The 17,223-nt window shown below is 41.4% G+C and overlaps 1 protein-coding gene across 1 annotated transcript in view; it reads left to right on the top strand.

The window, feature by feature from the left end:
• Positions 1–1,366: 1,366 nt before the first annotated feature.
• The window catches only part of TOP1 (DNA topoisomerase I), an 84,056-nt gene continuing 68,199 nt past the window's right edge, over positions 1,367–17,223 (top strand). Inside the window, exons 1-2 of the mRNA XM_067554400.1 lie at positions 1,367–1,528; positions 2,284–2,308. Of these exons, the coding sequence (XP_067410501.1) occupies positions 1,496–1,528; positions 2,284–2,308 (58 nt within the window). The 5' untranslated portion in view covers positions 1,367–1,495. The remainder of the gene's footprint in view (positions 1,529–2,283; positions 2,309–17,223) is intronic.

The raw sequence follows: 17,223 nt of genomic DNA, 5'->3' as shown, positions 1-17,223 counted from the left end.
AGCCCAGTGCAAGTTTAGCTATGCAGTTGTACAGCACCTAGTACAGTGTGGCCCGTAATCATGATTAGAGCCTTCAGGTGCTACTGCAACACACACTAAACAATAAAGTTTGGTAATATGCTCAGCAGTTCCACACTACACACACACACATGCATATTCATATACAGTGCATTCCCTTCTATGATTATCTTACCATTTAAACCTGTGAAATGTTCAAAATCACATTGTAAATCAAAAGGCTTGATTCTCCAATCTGATATCCCTGTTCTATATTAGCACTATTTTAAATAAACCATAACACAGCATGTAAAGATAAACAGACAAAGAGATGAGCTAGGTGTTATACAAACACAATTAATCACAGGCTCTGCCCCTGAGAGTTCACAATTTAATTTATAAAGTATGACCTTGAAAATGATTGGTTAGTAGGATTACAACCCTTCCTGTGCCAGGAAAGGGGCTAATTTAGAGGGAAAGTTGGGGGATGGGAGATTTCCTTGGCTTCCGGAGGGGATATGTGCAACCCCACATGCTCCCATCACCTCCCTGCTATCCTCTTGAGGTCTTTCTCTCAGCCAGCTTGATGGGCTCATGTGTTGTCTATCCTGATCCCTGCACATGATCCCTGCACAGCTATGAAGTTGTGCTCGTGTCCTCTCCCACCCACAATCATCCCAGCAGCTGCTATTCTGCATACTGGGGTTGGAGGCAGCTGAGAAGAGCTGTACAGGAGGCAGATAGGAAAATAAAGCTGCTGCTGCTGCTGCTCTCCAGCTTTGGAACTTGCTTCTTCCGCCCTTCTCATGCTCAACCCTTGGATGGAGCAGCTGACAGCCAACAGTAGGTGGGGCTTGGGACGTAAGGGGCGGGGACTCACATGCAACTAGAGCATCCCTGCAGGGGAGCTCTTGCGCATGAGCATTAAGCGCAGGTTGGGACGGGCTTTCATACAATACAATGAGGGGGGGAAGGAGTCTTCCCTCTGAGGGGGGCGTGGCCGGATATGCAAATAGAAGCCGACCTTACCTTCGTGACAGGAAGAGAGGGCTTCAGGGGCGGGACCGGATATGTAAATAGCACCCGGCGTTCCGAAAGGAGGGAAGAGACTAGGGTATACAAATAGCAAACCGGCATTTTTCGTAAATGGCGGAGAGGAAGGGGCGTGGCTTGGCATGCAAATCTAACCCGGCGTTCTGAGAGCGGGGAAGGGGAAGGGGGAGGAGGCACGGCTCGAATGCTAATATGACCCAAACTCTCTTAGCTGGAGGAGGCGTGGTCGAGCATGCAAATGTTGGAACCCTCTCCCCTTCTCTTTTTTCCCCTCCCGGCCCCGCCTCCGGTTTAAAAGTAGCGGCGCCTGCGCAGTGAGGGGAAATGAGGACTTAGTCTGTTACACAACTGGCTGCTGCTGTGCTGAGTGAGGGGGCTGCGCTCTCCCTTCGGCCTCAGACTCTACTGCTCCCAGGAGCCCCTGCAGGCCTCCCCACCAGCCGGCATGAGCGGGGACCAGCTGCACAACGACTCCCAGGTGAGAGATCCGAACGCCCCCCCCCCAGCATCCCCTCAGACAATTGGGGGGCCCTAATGGGCCCCTCCAGGCCCCAGTCTGCCGAGACAGTTGGGGTGCCCTCGGCCCTCCAGTGTCCCGTGGGGCCGCGGGTAACCCCGCCCCCATATCACCTTAGTGGGGGGGGGGGGAGCTCCCCTCCCCAACCCCTAACCCCACTTGGCTCCCCCCCTCCCCATTTGCCCTCGGACACTTAGGGTGGGCTGCCTTGATCACTGCCCCGCGGGCTCCTCCAGTATCTCTGTGATTGGTGATCTCCCCATAGGCACATGAAGGGTCTGTAACAACCCCCTTCCTCTCCCCGAAAAATCCCAACCAAGCCACACGCGGGGGGGGGGGGGGGGGGGGGGGGCCAATTTTTTTAACCTGCCTTCCCTTTAAAAGCGATCCAGAGGATGGGACTCTGCCCCCCCTTTTTATGCCGGGGGAAGGGGTGCCAGGTAGGGGGTGCCCCAGAGACTGGGTAAATAAGCATGAGGGGGACGGGATTTAATAGGTTGGGGGGAGGCGAAAAGTTTGGGGGCGCTAGAAAGTCTGAATGTCGCCCACTCCCCTTGATTTGATGGACACCCCTCCCAATAACAGTGGGGCGGGTGGGGAACGGCGGGTCGATTTCCTTCCTCTTCATTTAAAGCTGCCCCCTGGATCAGGCTCTTTGGCAGTTTTTGAAAATATACATGATTTTTTCTTTTTACTCGCTTCCCTTGTCCCCACAGATCGAGGCGGATTTCCGAGCGAACGGTGAGTCTCTGTCCCCCACCCCCGCCTTTGGGGGGGATTTGCCCCACTTTGCCTCCCCCTTTCGCTCCCCCCTCCTGTGTTACTGAGGATGGTAAAGGACAGACATGGCGTCCCAGAGACTAAGTCCCGTCTCCTCGCTTACCGGCCCCATTGTTCCCATCGAGCTGCCAAATGCTCCCACTTCCGAGGGGCTTAGGCCCCACCCGACCCCCTCGTCCCCTAGTGGGGGCAATGTAGGCCCCAGATCCGACCCCTCCGGGTTTCCTGGGGTCCCCTTTGGGCTCCGATTCCTCCCTGGAAAGTCGCCTTGTCGACGGTCAGGACTTAGTCTCTGCGCCATTTTCTTTTTCTCTCTCCTCTCTCTTCTGTGTGTGTCTCTTTCTCTCCTTCTCCTCCTCCCCTGAGCTGCCGAGCAGGAGCCTCCTGCAGAGAAATCACCACCTCCCGACCCACATTCCCTCTCAGGGAAGGGAAAGACAAAGTTTTTAGGTTAAATAAATCACCAGGGTGCCTTTATTCCACCACCCCTCTCTGTCCTCCCCAGTTTTGTTTCTTTCAGTCAATCCCTCTCATCCCCTAAAATGAAAGGTGGTTGCAACATGTTGCTCTTTAAAACATTCTGCTGCATCCATTTTAAAACAGGTTTGTGTTTTTCTGTGCAGTTTAATTGATCTAACTTTTTACCTTGTTGGGGAGAGCATTTTAATTTTTAAAAATTGCATTTAAAAAAAAAAAAAAAGTCGTGTAAGCAATTCCAGAAAGGTAGCCAGCATCACTTCAGAAAGTTTGCAAGTTGGCTGTTCATTTTTGGGGAGTGGGTTGTGGGAGCCCTGTAGGTGATTGTGTTTAGGAGGAGGATGGCTACTGATTTTTTTAGATACTGCTGGGTGGCCTATTGGTTTCAGTTTTTTCCCCAAGCTGTTTGGTGATATACTTAAAGGGTGAAGGGAGGGAAGTACAACTTGCCTCTGCAGGCATATGTCACTGTCAAACGACTGAATTTACATGAAGAGCTCTTGGTTTGTCTCCTAAGTGATGGGGGGGGCGGTGGAAGATAGCCCAGTAGTCTAAAAGTGTTTAAGTTCATTTCACCTCTTTATAGAGGTTTCATCTTGCCTCCCAATCTCATTACAATAATACTGTTTTTATGATGCTGCATTCTTGGTGTTTGTAAGCTTGTAATCTTGGTGGTGTTCTGGACAATATGTTTGCATGCCTACTTGCTTTGCAAAATGCTATGCATACAAATATAAAATATTTGCGCATGCACATCTTTTTGTATTCACGTGCATAAATGCATTTTATAGATAATATAAATATATACTGTAAATGTGTATATACCAGAGGTGTACAGATGCAATTATGATATTTAAAAATATATTTTCCTTTGTATAGATACAATAATAATCAGTAATAATTTATTTAAAGGGAGAGGGGAAGAAACTTAGTTCCCTGGAACTGCAATAAGTATTTTTAGAATTACTGCAATATAAATATGTCTATAAATATTTGTAACCTCCCTATATTGGAAACATTTGCTTAAGGATAAATTTTGCTAGAACAAAATCTTCAGTTATGTGCCAATTTACATATGTGAAATAATTGACTCCTCCAATCCTACTTCCAGTGGACAGTCTTAACAGGCTTTCCCCCTCCACCCCCACCCCTCCACTTCTCCCGACTTCCTCCATGATGTTAAGGTTTGCTGTACACTATTTTTATTGTTCCCAATTAGGAGTGGTTTAGGAACATAGAACACTTCACACCCTTCTGACTCTCTGGGTTGGTTTTTTTTGTCACCTCACAACAGCTGAAGGAAGTTGAGTACACAGATTTAAACTAAAAATGGACCACATACCTCAGACAAAATGAGTATAACTGGAGAATCAAATGTACCTGATACATTCATCACCTGAAATTCATCATAGAATTCTTCCTCCCCATCATGATTCCAAGTCTTCCTTTGACTGTTACTAGCAAGTAAGAATGACCATGCTGGGTCAGACCACTGGGCCATCTAGCCCAGTGTCCTATCTCCAACAGTGGCCAATGCTAGGTGCCTCAGAAGGAACGAACAGAACAGATGATAATCAAGTGATTCATCCCTTGTTGCCCATTCCCAGCTTCTGGCAAACAGAGGCTAGGGACACTTCAGAGCATGGATTTGCATCCCCATAGTAGTTCTCAGGCAATTGAAAGGCAAAATCCTCTTCAGTGCTGAATGCTGCATTTGCTACCATGCTAGGCTTGTTAAGGGAATAACATTGTTGATAGTCCATGTCCTTTCTGACCTTGCCACCAAAGCTGAACCTACTGCGAGTGCGAATTTGTTTCTTTTCACTCTAAGGTTCTTTCATTCTTGCTTCCACTGTACAGTAGTACCTCTTACTTCTGTATCAGACATTATCACATGTTGATCTTAGAATATCAGTTTTCATTTTAGTCATGGCCATGGGAGTCTAGGTTTTATATACTTCTTGTTTTGATGCTAGTTAGTTGCAAGGAGTAGAAGTGGATGGAAAGAATCCCATGTACGTTATTCTAAACACTTGAAATTGGTTTGTTCTTTATTGAGATTGTATGGAGCAATTTCATGTTGTTGTTAGGCTTCTGTCAAGGCCTTGCCTCCTAGGGCCCCCAGCTATTTATACTTAAAAGAGTGAAGGGAAGTATTTAGTCCTGAAAGTGTCAATCTGGTACTCACTACTATACACCACATAATATATAAGTATTAAGCAGAGATACTTACTATTGGAACAAATAATTCTTTGGTATTCCCCGGTTATTGTGTCAGTAATGCAGTAGCTACACACTTTTAATTATTCATATTAAGATAGGAAACTTGGTATTTATGTCTAAATGAATAAACTGGATGTGGAGCCACTAAGATGTTCAAGACCCACAGTTTTATTTCTGCAGTATAAGGCATTATCTTACCTGTCTATTGTTCTGTGTTCAGAACGCCTATTAAAATTTAACAGTGCTTTTGCATAAAAATTATTGATAAGATGTGGCGCTCAGTGAATTTTCCCTTCTGTTGATTTAACTAAATATCTTAAGATGGGATTTAAGGTCAACGTCATTGTAGTAATCAGTGAAATATTAACTGGACTTGAGCACAAATTTTGATTGTCTGCCTTCGTGGAAGCTTATTTTTAGAAGTTGAATCTGCTTGAGTGAAAGGTGCTTCCTTTAATAGCTAATTTTAAAAATGCCAAAAGTGTGGAAGAGCAAGTATCTTATCAGAAATTGGCAGTTTTATAGTGTTGTCATGAACATTAATATGACAGCTTAGAGGCAGCTTTGTATTGTGGGTAAGAATGTGAAAAAGGGCGAGCAATGGAAAAGGAAAATTTAAATTAAATGGCATTGGAGCTGAGTAAATGCTTTGTAACTGATGGAAATTCAGAGACCACTTCAGCACGTTTTATTTAAGTTAATAGACTGGGGCATGCAAAAAATGTGACTGAACAGAAAGGGGTAAACTTAAATATTAATGAACTTTTTTAGAAAAACCAGATTATACAAGATATTTTATCAATTATTTTGATGTACACAGCACTGGTAGCAGTTGGGTATTGCTAATGTTGCCAGGAAAGTGGGGTTGAGGAAATGTCAGCTGCTCTCAATTTTAATATATTTTTAATTATTAGGAAAAATCTTTTTTCTTAAATCGCTTCCATAAATCTTGTGAATATCAAGTGCATTAAAATTAAAACATAATCTGAACTACAGTGGGGAGTAATTGGGGCCTGTTAAGAGCAGTGGACTAGCACTCAGGACTCCTTCTTGCTAAATCACTGGCAAAGCTAGGAATGGAAAGTGACCTTTGGCAAATCACTTAATCTCTCTGCCGCCAATTACTCATCAGTAATATGTGGATATTAACACTTACCTAGCTTGATCTTAATTTAAAAAGATGGAAAAACTTCAGGATTCTCAAAGCCATTTAGGTATCACATTGACTGAAAGTTGTAAGGTACTTCATAGTTTGTTTAAAGTAAGAATAAGCTTGTACGTGACTCTGCTTAGTTGGATGTCTTGCAAGTGCAGTTTTTTAATGAAGAACAGAACTGCTTATGGAATTTGAGTTCTATATGTACGTAAGCAATGCTGTTGCAGGCACTATATAGCAGTAAATAAACCTGTAAAAACTAGTAAACGTGAAGCCAAGTCTCATACTGGGGCCTCTATTCCTGTCACTGGAGTCAGAGGCAAAACTCTCATTGATGATATAGTCCGCTGTCTCTAATGTCAAATGTTCTGGATTGTGATCCAAAAGACACAATTTTAATGACATTTTAAAAACAGATTGTCTTGCTTGTCTGCAAATTTCCTCCCCTCTTTTTGTGATAAAAACATGTTCTGAGTCCTAAGAGATGTAACTTGCTCCTCCAGATTTCTGCACTGAATTGTAGAGTGCCATCACTTCCTAACTGAGGTGTTTTCATAATGCAGGCTCTTATAAGGGCTTCACAGATGCTTTGTTCAGAACAGCAGCAGCTGAGGTTGCTTGCAGCATTTGAAAACTGCTCATCTTTGTATTTTTAACTGTCAAACCTATTACCCTCCATCTGGGATACTGCAGATTATGCTTTCTCTGACTTCCAACCAAACTCTGTACCGTTTGATAATCTGTACGTTATGCCTGGATGTCCAGAAACTTTTGTTTAAACTCTGTACCTGATCATTTTTTAAACATTATCTTTAATAACATTTTTAAATCCGTTAAATTAGCAGAGCCAGCTAAAGCAGAATTGAAAGATACGAAATAATCCCATTCTGGAAAATTGAGGAGAAATCCTTGCTGATTTTCTTATTTCAAATTGTCCCTTTCATCACAGCCTGTCCCTTTAGTCAAGTAACAACAGAAGAACTATGACAATTTACGTCAGCTGAGGATCTGCTCCAATGTCTCTTTCTTTAACAGAACAGAGGCTTGATGCACGGAGCTTGCATTATTTCAGCAGGTATTGCTTTAACAAGTATTTTATGAGGTCCCTAATAGAAGAATTTGAGGCAATGAGATGTGAAGTACTTGCTATAATTACATATCATTGCTATTTCTACTGACAGTGCAGCTCAAGAGGAGGTTGGAATTCACTGGCCTACCCAACAAATAACAAGTTACAGTTGTGCTGTTTGACTTGCTGAAGTTAAATCAGAATTTATGTTATAAATCCCTGATAAGCTGGGTGTCTAATTCAAATGTGAAGTCATGCACAGATCTGAAACTTTGCATAAAAGACATCTTCAACTGTGGAATGAGTTTATTTTGGGACATTTAAAAAAAGGTGGGGGGAGGGAGGGGAAGGCAGCCGCTACTGCAGATAAACAGAAGTTACCTTATACTGTTTTTCCCCCTCTTATTGCTACAATGTTCAGACCTCAAAGCAGAAAGCAGTGGAGGCCATTAGTCCCTGATACAGACCTTTAATCGTTTTAGGTAGTTTTGCTGCGACACAACAGAAACAAAACTGACTGAGATTAGTAGAATGTGTATATCTCCAGTCTCCCAAAAGATATGCACCAAGTTTTAACCCGAAAGCTGCACACGTATGTTCCAGAACAACTAACGCAACAGATTTGAACATTTCAATTGAAGCACAAGTTTTACTCAGCATAATGATGTCAAAAGGATGTTACCATGAGTAAATTTACATTTCACTAGTTTAATTTGCAGTTGATGTTTCTGAGACACATGTTGGGAATAACCAGCTTGTTACACAATATTTCATTTGTAACAAAGACTACAGCATTTCTTATAAAATTATGCTACAGTATTCTATAGTACAAACACTGCAATAACGCTATTGTAAACAACAGTGTTTAGAACCAATGCTGTGGGATGCTATAGGTCTAAAAAACCCTATAGCATTAATATTTAAAAGTGCTTTTAAAAACAAAGATGAGCAGTTTTCAAATACAGCAAGCAACCTCAGCTGCTGCTGTTCTGAACACATCATCTGTGTAGCCCTTATAACAAGTTACAGATTTGTAGTACTTTGAGATCAGAATCTGGCCCAAAAGTTATTCTTTGTATGTTTTTTTTGTTTTGTTTTTGTTTTTTTAATAGCTAATGTAGCTGCTGCTGCTCCTGTTCGCTGGTGCTGCAGTAGGATCATGTGTCCTTTAAAAGATGACTTGCAAAGGAGAAAAAAATGAGGCTTGTGCCCTCTTGCTGCATTATGATGTACAAAGAATGCCTGAAAGTTATTGGTCGGCTTTTGAGTATGCATGTGTGCCCATGTTTTTTAAATTGAGGAATTCAGGTTCCATTTGGGCTATAAAGACGTCACGATGACTGAAAAACTTACAGAATTGTGCCATTGGCTCCAAGAGTGAAAGTTGAGCAATTGAGAAGGGAAGGGAATTAAGCCAGACTGTTAACTGAAACTTTTTTTAAAATACCTACTTAACTCTAGTGACTAAAATTTTGGCTAAGAATGTTTTGTTGAACCTCTGTCTGAATCGTACTATTGCAAATGACATTAGTGCGAAATATAAAACAATTGTATTAGAGCTAACAAGTAACATTCTTCTCAGAGATCACCGAAAGAGTGGAGACGAGAGTTGACACCTGATATTGGTGGTCGCAGGTGAAATGAGGGGAAAAAGCCTTTTAAATCTAAAGAAGCAAAAAAGGGCACAAACCAAATTTTTCTTTTTGTTACCTTTAATAACTAACGTTAGAGATGAAGAGGAGACGATGAGATCTGGAATGAGAAAAGATGATAAGGGAAGAGACAGTCATTAAATAAATTGCATTGCCACTGACAGAATCTTGTAAGAGCTCTCAAATACATAGTGAGCATATTTTTCTATCGTCTCACAGCACAGATATCAGATATTAAGATACTGTATTTTTTTACTTGAGTTATCCCCTGTCAGAGCAAATTGCAGAACAATACCCTTTAATGTTATGTTTCAGATCGTAGCTTTTTTTGGAAGCACCTTTGTTTAATCTATTACTTAAATCTTGATGGCTTTTTCAGTTGAAAGCAGTTGCTGCAGTAGTTCAATTTAGCCAAAGACAATTTAGCTTGTCCTGGCAACTGCTGTGAAGTTGGAAACAGCTAGTTTCCAACATGAAGGAATTACAAGGTCAGGCAACATTGAACGTGCTTTACTCTTGCCTTTGGAAAGCTTTGGGGAAAACATAATCTGTTTGAAATACTTATCCTGATGGGATGGGGGCAGTGCAGGCTCAGATATGGGGAGAGAAGTAGTAAAGCCAGTGATTACTTGGAATTGGGCTTCAGTGTACAGCTCTTGTTCAAGGAAAACAAATCTGTGCATCTACTTAAATATATAAATCCTTTTTTGAAGTTGGAGGCAGAGTAATCTGTGGAAAATAGCTGCAGTGTAAAGAGGAGAATGCATCAAGACAATAGAAAGTTGTTGTATTAAAGGGTTCCTTTCAATCTCTGAGGGCCAAAAATTGCTTCCCAGGCAGATTGTGGTCAGTATCTTTTTAGATTCCTGATCTGGATTTTTTTGATCATCCCAATTGTAAATCCATTTGTGCATTCTCATAATCTGCTACCATTATTGCTTGTGTACAGTTTTGTGTGTGTGCTTTTTAAACTGTCATGTCTACATCAGCTGGATTGTAAAATTAACGTTCAGCCTTACTGAAACACTACCTTTGGTACTCTGAGACAATGGCTTGCTAATGAGTTTCATGGTGCCCCTCTGAAGGAGTGAATCTCCATTTTAACATCCAAATCCAAGTAGATGGGTGGTTGTTAAAGATAGGAATTTTATCCTATGAATAATTTTATATGTAGAGCGGTTCTGCATTTAGCAGACCTCTTTAAAATTGTAAATAGAGATAATTTTCTGCCTCAAGGAAACCATGGTGTTCACCCAACTCAACTAATCTCTGTTGCACATCCTGGTCAAAATACCTTTTAGAGTCAGATTTCAAGGCCAGAAGGATCATCTAGATGACACATCTGTCCTCTCCAAAGATAATCTGTATAGTTGGGGTTTATTAGTTAAGGATGTGTTTTGTGTCTTGATAGCTGCAGTATTTAGTGTCATTTAAAACACTTAAATATTTAAAGAGCAGCTAAGATTTCAAGGAGAATTTAAGAATATTTTTCAACCTAGATACCATTCTACTTACTCTACAGCTCTTATTTTCTGTACTTCTTTTCCTTTACTTTAAGATGTGTATATGGAAATAAGATCTCTGTGTCTAAATACTTCATCCCCTGTGGCTGCTTATTGTGCTTGCTGAAGTCCTAATCCTTGGTTTGCAACATTTTATAAACTTGCACAGCAACCATTTGAGAATTTCACCAATGGAAGATTATGCAATTTGAGGTAGGGAATGAACCATAGGAGTAAATGAATTCTTAAGCCTCATATATGATGTTGATTAAGGTGTATATAAAACTAGTTACTTTAAAGTTGTCTAAGACCTGTTCAGACTACTTGTATGAGTGCTGTTTGTTAGACCACTGTGGACCAGCTCTAATCACATAAGACTTCCTAGATATTGGTGGGCTACTCCCTTGTGTAGATGTGGGACTTTAAACTCTCATTTCTATACAAATGTCCATAATAAAGCACCACCAGGAAAGAGTTGTGGAACATTTTAAATAATGTTTTCCATTACACAGTAGCTGTACATTAAAATACAGCTGCATGGTAAAAGTTAGCAAAATAATTGATGGGAATTTAGCAATCCTGAAGTATAGATAGCTTTTTAATTTGTCGTGGCATTTGTCACTTGCTGTGCTCTACAGCCTAATGCTGCTCCTGACACACGAGACCTGAAGTTACTGAATGGGGACTGTTTGGGGCCTGGTTTTTTCCCTGTGCTGCTACTTTTCTAGGTCTTAATATTTTAACAATAACTTTTAAAATTCAACTTTAAAATTCCACTTTAATCTGTGGGGCTAGATTCTCTCCCTGTCCCCCTCTAAATATTGGCAAGGTTTATGCTGAAGATTTCTTTGATGGAAATGTATTCTTGGTCAGGTTTTATACTGCAATATTTGAACAAGGGCCAAACTTACTGAAACATCTGTTCATCTTGTTCTAAGATTGCAGTTTCTTGTGTGAGTGGTGTTTAAGAGGTGGCCTAAAAAAGCCCTGCTGCAGGTGTAGGTGGGCCACATCTCCTTCAGTATACGTTCCTGTGGGAGATAGTGAGTGAAGTTTGATTTTTAGAGAGTTAGAGAAATAGTTGAGTAATATTGTGGTCTTTTAATTGGAAGTGTAAAGGATCTGTGAACTTAAACTGTTTTGGTATTGCATAAGTAGCAGGAGAAGGGCTTCTGTTTGTTGTTTTTGATCTCTGCAAGCAGAATTCCAGAACACAGAAGTGCACGTTGTACTCTTAACTTTTGATTATTGCAAGTTCATTTAACACTGCGTAAATGCCAAATAAGTAGAGTGTAGGAAATGGAGTATAAACATGCTTGAGAGATGGGATGGTTTGGAGAATGATGTTCAACCCACAAGCAGATTCTCCATATCTGTTCTGAATCTGACACATGTCAGCTGAAAGTTGCTCCCATAAACTGGAGAATAATAGCCCGTGTGAAACAAGTTCTGTATTCTCAGTCGAGGTCTAGGTTGTATGATGGTGTTAATTTCATGCCAACTGCCCCATAGTTTCTAGAACTAGGCAATCTTGTTGACCATATTAGAGTATGTCTACACAAGAAGCAGAAACTTGAGACAGTGTCTCAGAACCTGGGTCTACAGATTCGGGCTCATGCTACAGTGCTAATAATAGCTGTGTAGCAGCTTGGGCTGGAGCCTAGGGAGGGGGGTGAGTTTCAGAGCCTGAGCTGCAGTTTGAACCTCTACACAGCCATTATTAGTGCTGTAGCATGAGCCTGAGTCTGTAGTCTGGTGACTCACTGCTGCGGGTTTCTGTTTGTCTTGTAGACCCACCCCCATAGGGCATGTCTACGCAGCAACTAGACACCTGTGACTGGCCCGTGCCAGTCAACTCAGGCTCACGGGGATTGGGCTACAGGACTATTTCATTGCTGTGTAGACTCTTGGAGTTGTTCTGGAGCCTGGGCTCTAGGACCCTGCGAGGTGGGAAGGTCCCAGAGCTCAGGCTAGCCCAAATCATGGCATGGCTGCACTGCAGGTGTCTAGTTGCTGTTTAGACATACCTTTAGAGACCAAGGATTGAATGGAATGAGACTGTTGGGTTTTTGTTTGTATTCCAGTAGCATCTTGAGGCCCCTTTATGGCTGGCATTGTATGTATAGTAAGACAGACCCTGGCCCAAAGAGCTTACCATCTAAATAGGCAAGACAGACAAAGAATGAGACAGAAAGAGGTACTTATGCCACTTTTGCAGATGGGGAAATGAGTCACAGAAAAACTAAGTTGGACAGTTGGTCAGAGGAATTGAATCCAAATCTCCCAAGTCTCAGTGAAGTGCACTAACCACCAGACTGATCCTAATTCTTAGGTGGCCTCTCCAGTAAGGGGCTGAGGCACATTAGAAGCACAAAGAAGCTTGCCTAATTGTAGCCTGTGCTGTGCCTGTTCTTCGAATGAATGGGAAGAAGTATGTCATCTTTCTCCTGTACTAAATTGACACACAGACAAGCACTAGCATGCTGTATATTGGATTTTTATCTTTTTGGAGTAATCAAATTGCTGGATTAACTGCATGGAGATTAGCATTGAGTTTTGTGTGTTAGTCTTGGATTCCAGTGTATTCAATTTCTTATGCTGTTTTACCACCCTGGTATAAGTGCCTTCCAACAGCGTATTAAGCAGCGTGGCTAGCAACTGTACAGCACACTTCCATTTACTGGTGCTGTTTTGGAGCCATAGCAAGCATGAGAGTAGGATCCTTTATTAGAGGTAAAATGAAATAGTCAGGATGGGCATGTTCCAGTTCCAACTTGCCTGGAACTTACGTTTACAGGTTAGACAAGTGCTATCTTCTGGGAAACTGGAAGCAGGAGCAATTTGGAGAGCTCTCTGTGACGCCATGATTCATTAAACATGAGTAGTATACACAAAATGGAGGAATTGAGCAATACTAATGACCTACTCCAAGATCTGTATGACAGAGTTAACGACCACCAGATGGGGGGGGGGGAAGGGGAGTAAAAAGCCACATGCTTCTTTGCTGCAGACTCATCTTCTCAGTAAAGCTATTACAAATGATAATGTAAAGCTATATCTCAACTCGTAACACTTCCTTATTCACTTTAAACATCTTAAACATGAAACCGAATCAATTTCCTTACTCCCCCTCTAATGCATGGTTTTGTCGTAGAGTTGCTCATGAATGAGTATTGAGTGAAGGTGCATGCTGAGGGTAAGAGTGAAAGCATTCAAGCATTTTATTTCAACAGCAGAAGGGGGCGGAGGGGAAGTATCCTATTCATATATTTACATGCATTCTGCAAACAGCTCTAGAGACAATAGGCCCATGTACCTTCATGCATGTAGTGCTAGTAGGTGGACTTTTTTTTTTTTTATTTTAAACAATTAAAAGTTTTCTTTCTCCAGTGGTGCCCTATCCTGCATCAGTCAGAGTGAGTGCGATCCTTTCTTCCAACAGGAGGAGAGACAGATACAAATCAGACTTGGGATAGCACTGTTCCCCTGTCTCGGGCGCTTGATGGCTGTCATCTATGAATTGGTTTGTTCCAACAGGTCAAAACAACCTCCCCCGCTGTCTGAGATATATTTGCTAATAAGAGCTGAGTTGCATGCATTTTAAGAATTTTGTTCATTCTCTTTTTACTTGTCTGTCTTCCACCACTCAGGAATGTCTTCAAAGGAGATAGTGGCTCATCTTAGTCATATTGCCTTTTGTACTTGTATGTGCTGAATGGCCTTTTATTAAAGATAACATTTCATGTTTTATCAAAATATATTTAAATCAAAGATACAATCATAGAATCATAGGGCTGGAAGGGACCTCGAGAGGTCATCTAGTGCAGTCATGGCAGGACTAAGTAGTATCTAGACCATCCCTGACAGGTGTTTGTCTAACCTGCTCTTAAAAATCTCCAATGATGGAGATTCCACAACCTCCTTAGGCAATTCATTCCACTGATTAACCATCCTGACAGTTAGGAAGTTTTTCCTAATGTCCAACCTAAACCTCCCTTGCTGCAGTTTAAGCCCATTGCTTCTTGTCCTGACCTCGGAGGTTAAGAAGAACAATTTTCCCCCCTCTTCCTTGTAACAACCTTTTATGTACTTGAAAGCTGTTATCATGTCCCCTTTTAGTCTTCTCTTCTCCAGGCTAAACAAACCCAGTTCTTTCAGTCTTGCCTCATAGGTCATGTTTTCTAGGCCTTTAATCATTTTTGATGCTCTTCTCTGGACTTTCCCCAATTTTTCTACATCTTTCCTGAAATGTGGTGCCCAGAACTGGACGCAATACTCCAGTTGAGGCCTAATCAGCACGGAATAGAGTGGAAAAATTACTACTAATTTTCTGTCTTACTACACTCCTGCTAATACATTCCGGAATCATGTTCGCTTTTTTTGCAACAGCATTACACTGTTGACTCTCATTTAGCTTGTGGTCCACTATGACCCCCAGATCCCTTTCCTCAGTACTCCTTCCTAAGCAGTCATTTCCCATTTTGTACGCGTGCAACTGATTGTTCCTTCCTAAGTGGAGTACTTTGCATTCGTCCTTATTGAATTTCATCCTATTTACCTCAGACCAATTCTCCAATTCGTGTCCAGATCGTTCTGAATTATAATCCTATCCTCCAAAGCACTTGCAACCCCTCCCAGCTTGGTATTGTCCTCAAACTTAATAAGTGTACTCTCTATGCCATTATCTAAATCATTGATGAAAATATTGACCAGAAACAGACCCAGAACTGATCCCTGCGGAATCCCACTTGTTATGCCCTTCCAGCATGACTGTGAACCATTGATAACTACTCTCTGGGAATGGTTTTCCAGCCAGTTTTGCACCCACCTTATAGTAGCTCCATCTAGGTTGTATTTCCCTAGTTTGTTTAAGAGAAGGTCAATACGGGACAGTATCAAAAGCCTTACTAAAGTCAAGATATACCACATCTACCACCTTCCCCCTTATCCACAAGGCTTGTTACCCTGTCAAAGAAAGCTATCAGGTTGATTTGACATGATTTGTTCTTAACAAATCCATGCTGACTGACTTATTACCTTATTATCTTCTAGATGTTTGCAAATTGATTGCTTAATTATTTGCTCAATTATCTTTCCAGGTACAGAAGTTAAGCTGACTGGTCTATAATTCCCCAGGTGTTCTTATTTCGCTTTTACATTTATAGCTGCAGAAATGTTTTTTGTTTTTTTTTAATATTCTAGTTCGTTGTAAAGAATCAACTTGGCATCTTACTGTGTTATCTGCATCCTGAGGTACACTTACATGTGTTCACTAATCTTAAATGTTCATGGTAAATGTATATGGTCTGTTTAAACTCCAAAGAAGAAACATACTTATAAAAAAAGTGCCAAGCGCTCAAATAATTGGATATGTTAACACTCTCTCTCTTATTGGGGGAGAGTGGATGATGTGGGTGTGGCTATGTGTGGCCCCTGTCTGCAGTTTCCTCTTCACGATGATGTGGATTGAACAGCTGGTGCTGTACTGGATCTCCCATTACATTCACTTCTTGCCTTGTATCCTGCTCCTGCAAGATGAAACAGTTGAATTGATAATAATCCATTAGCCCTGGGGTGTTTGGGGCAGGGAAGAAGTGACAGCTCTATGTCCTCATCAGTTGTGCCTCCTATGTCCAGCATCTGTTGTTCCACTCATTCCTTTCATTGAGTGTTCTTGTTTTCTCCCCATGTATCTCTCTTAAAGCATACAAACTCAACATTTATCTTTCTCATGAACTTACCAGCTTTTTCTCAAAACTGTCTTCACACTGAAACTGACCTGTTCAGTGCATGGTATATTGGAACATAAGAATGGCCATATTGGATCAGACCACTGGTCCATCTAGCCCAGTATCCTGCTTTCCAACAGTGGCCAGTGCCAGATGCTTCAGACAGAATGAGCAGAACAGGGCAATTTTTGAGTGCTCCATCCCCTGTCAAATAGTCCCGGTTTCTGGCAGAGAGGTTTAGGAACATCCAGCTATTAGCCGTTGACTGTCAGGGATGCAACCCTGTGCTCTGGGTATCCCTAAACCTTTGACTGCCAGAAGCGGGGCTATATAGCCATTTATGGACCTAGCCTCATTCTTTTTTGAACCCAGTTATACTTTTGGCCTTCACAACATCCTCCGGCAACCAATTCCATAAGTTGAATACATTTTTCTGAAAAAGAACTTCCTTTGGTTTGTTTTAAACCTGCCGCATATTAACTTCATTGTGTGACCCCTGTTTCTTGTGTTCTGTGAAGGAGTAAATAACACTTCCTTATTCACTTTTTGTATACCATTCTTATAGACCTCTATCATATCCCGTTAGTCATCTCTTTTAACTTAACAGTCCCGGTTTTTTTAATTTCTCCTCAAATGGAAGCCTCTGTACCCCCTAATCATTTTTGTTGCAACTCTCTGTACCTTTTCCAATTCTAATATATCTTTTATTTTAGATGGGACAATGAGTACTATATGTAATATTCAAGGTATTACCATACCATGGATTTATATAGTGGCATTATGATATTTTCTGTCTTATTATCTATTCTTTTTCTAATATTCTGTTAGCTTTTTTGACTGCTGCTGCATATTCAGCAGATGTTTTCAAAGGACTATAAACGATGACTCTTAAGATCTTTCTTGAGTGGTAACAGCTAATTTAGACCCCATCAGTTTGTATGTATTGTTGGGATTATATTTTCCAATGTCATTAGTTTGCACTTATACATTGAATGTCATCTGCCATTTTGTTGCCCAATAATCATGTTTTGTGAGATAGAATGAGTTACTTTCAGTATCCACAGAATG

Source organism: Emydura macquarii, unplaced genomic scaffold (assembly GCF_026122565.2).
Source record: "Emydura macquarii macquarii isolate MOO-44397 ecotype Brisbane River unplaced genomic scaffold, CSIRO-AGI_Emac_v2 contig_1483, whole genome shotgun sequence".
NCBI classification, from domain to species: domain Eukaryota; kingdom Metazoa; phylum Chordata; order Testudines; family Chelidae; genus Emydura; species Emydura macquarii.
The sequence above is the reverse complement of the archived record's forward strand: the minus strand, read 5'-3'. Positions and strand labels throughout refer to the sequence as shown.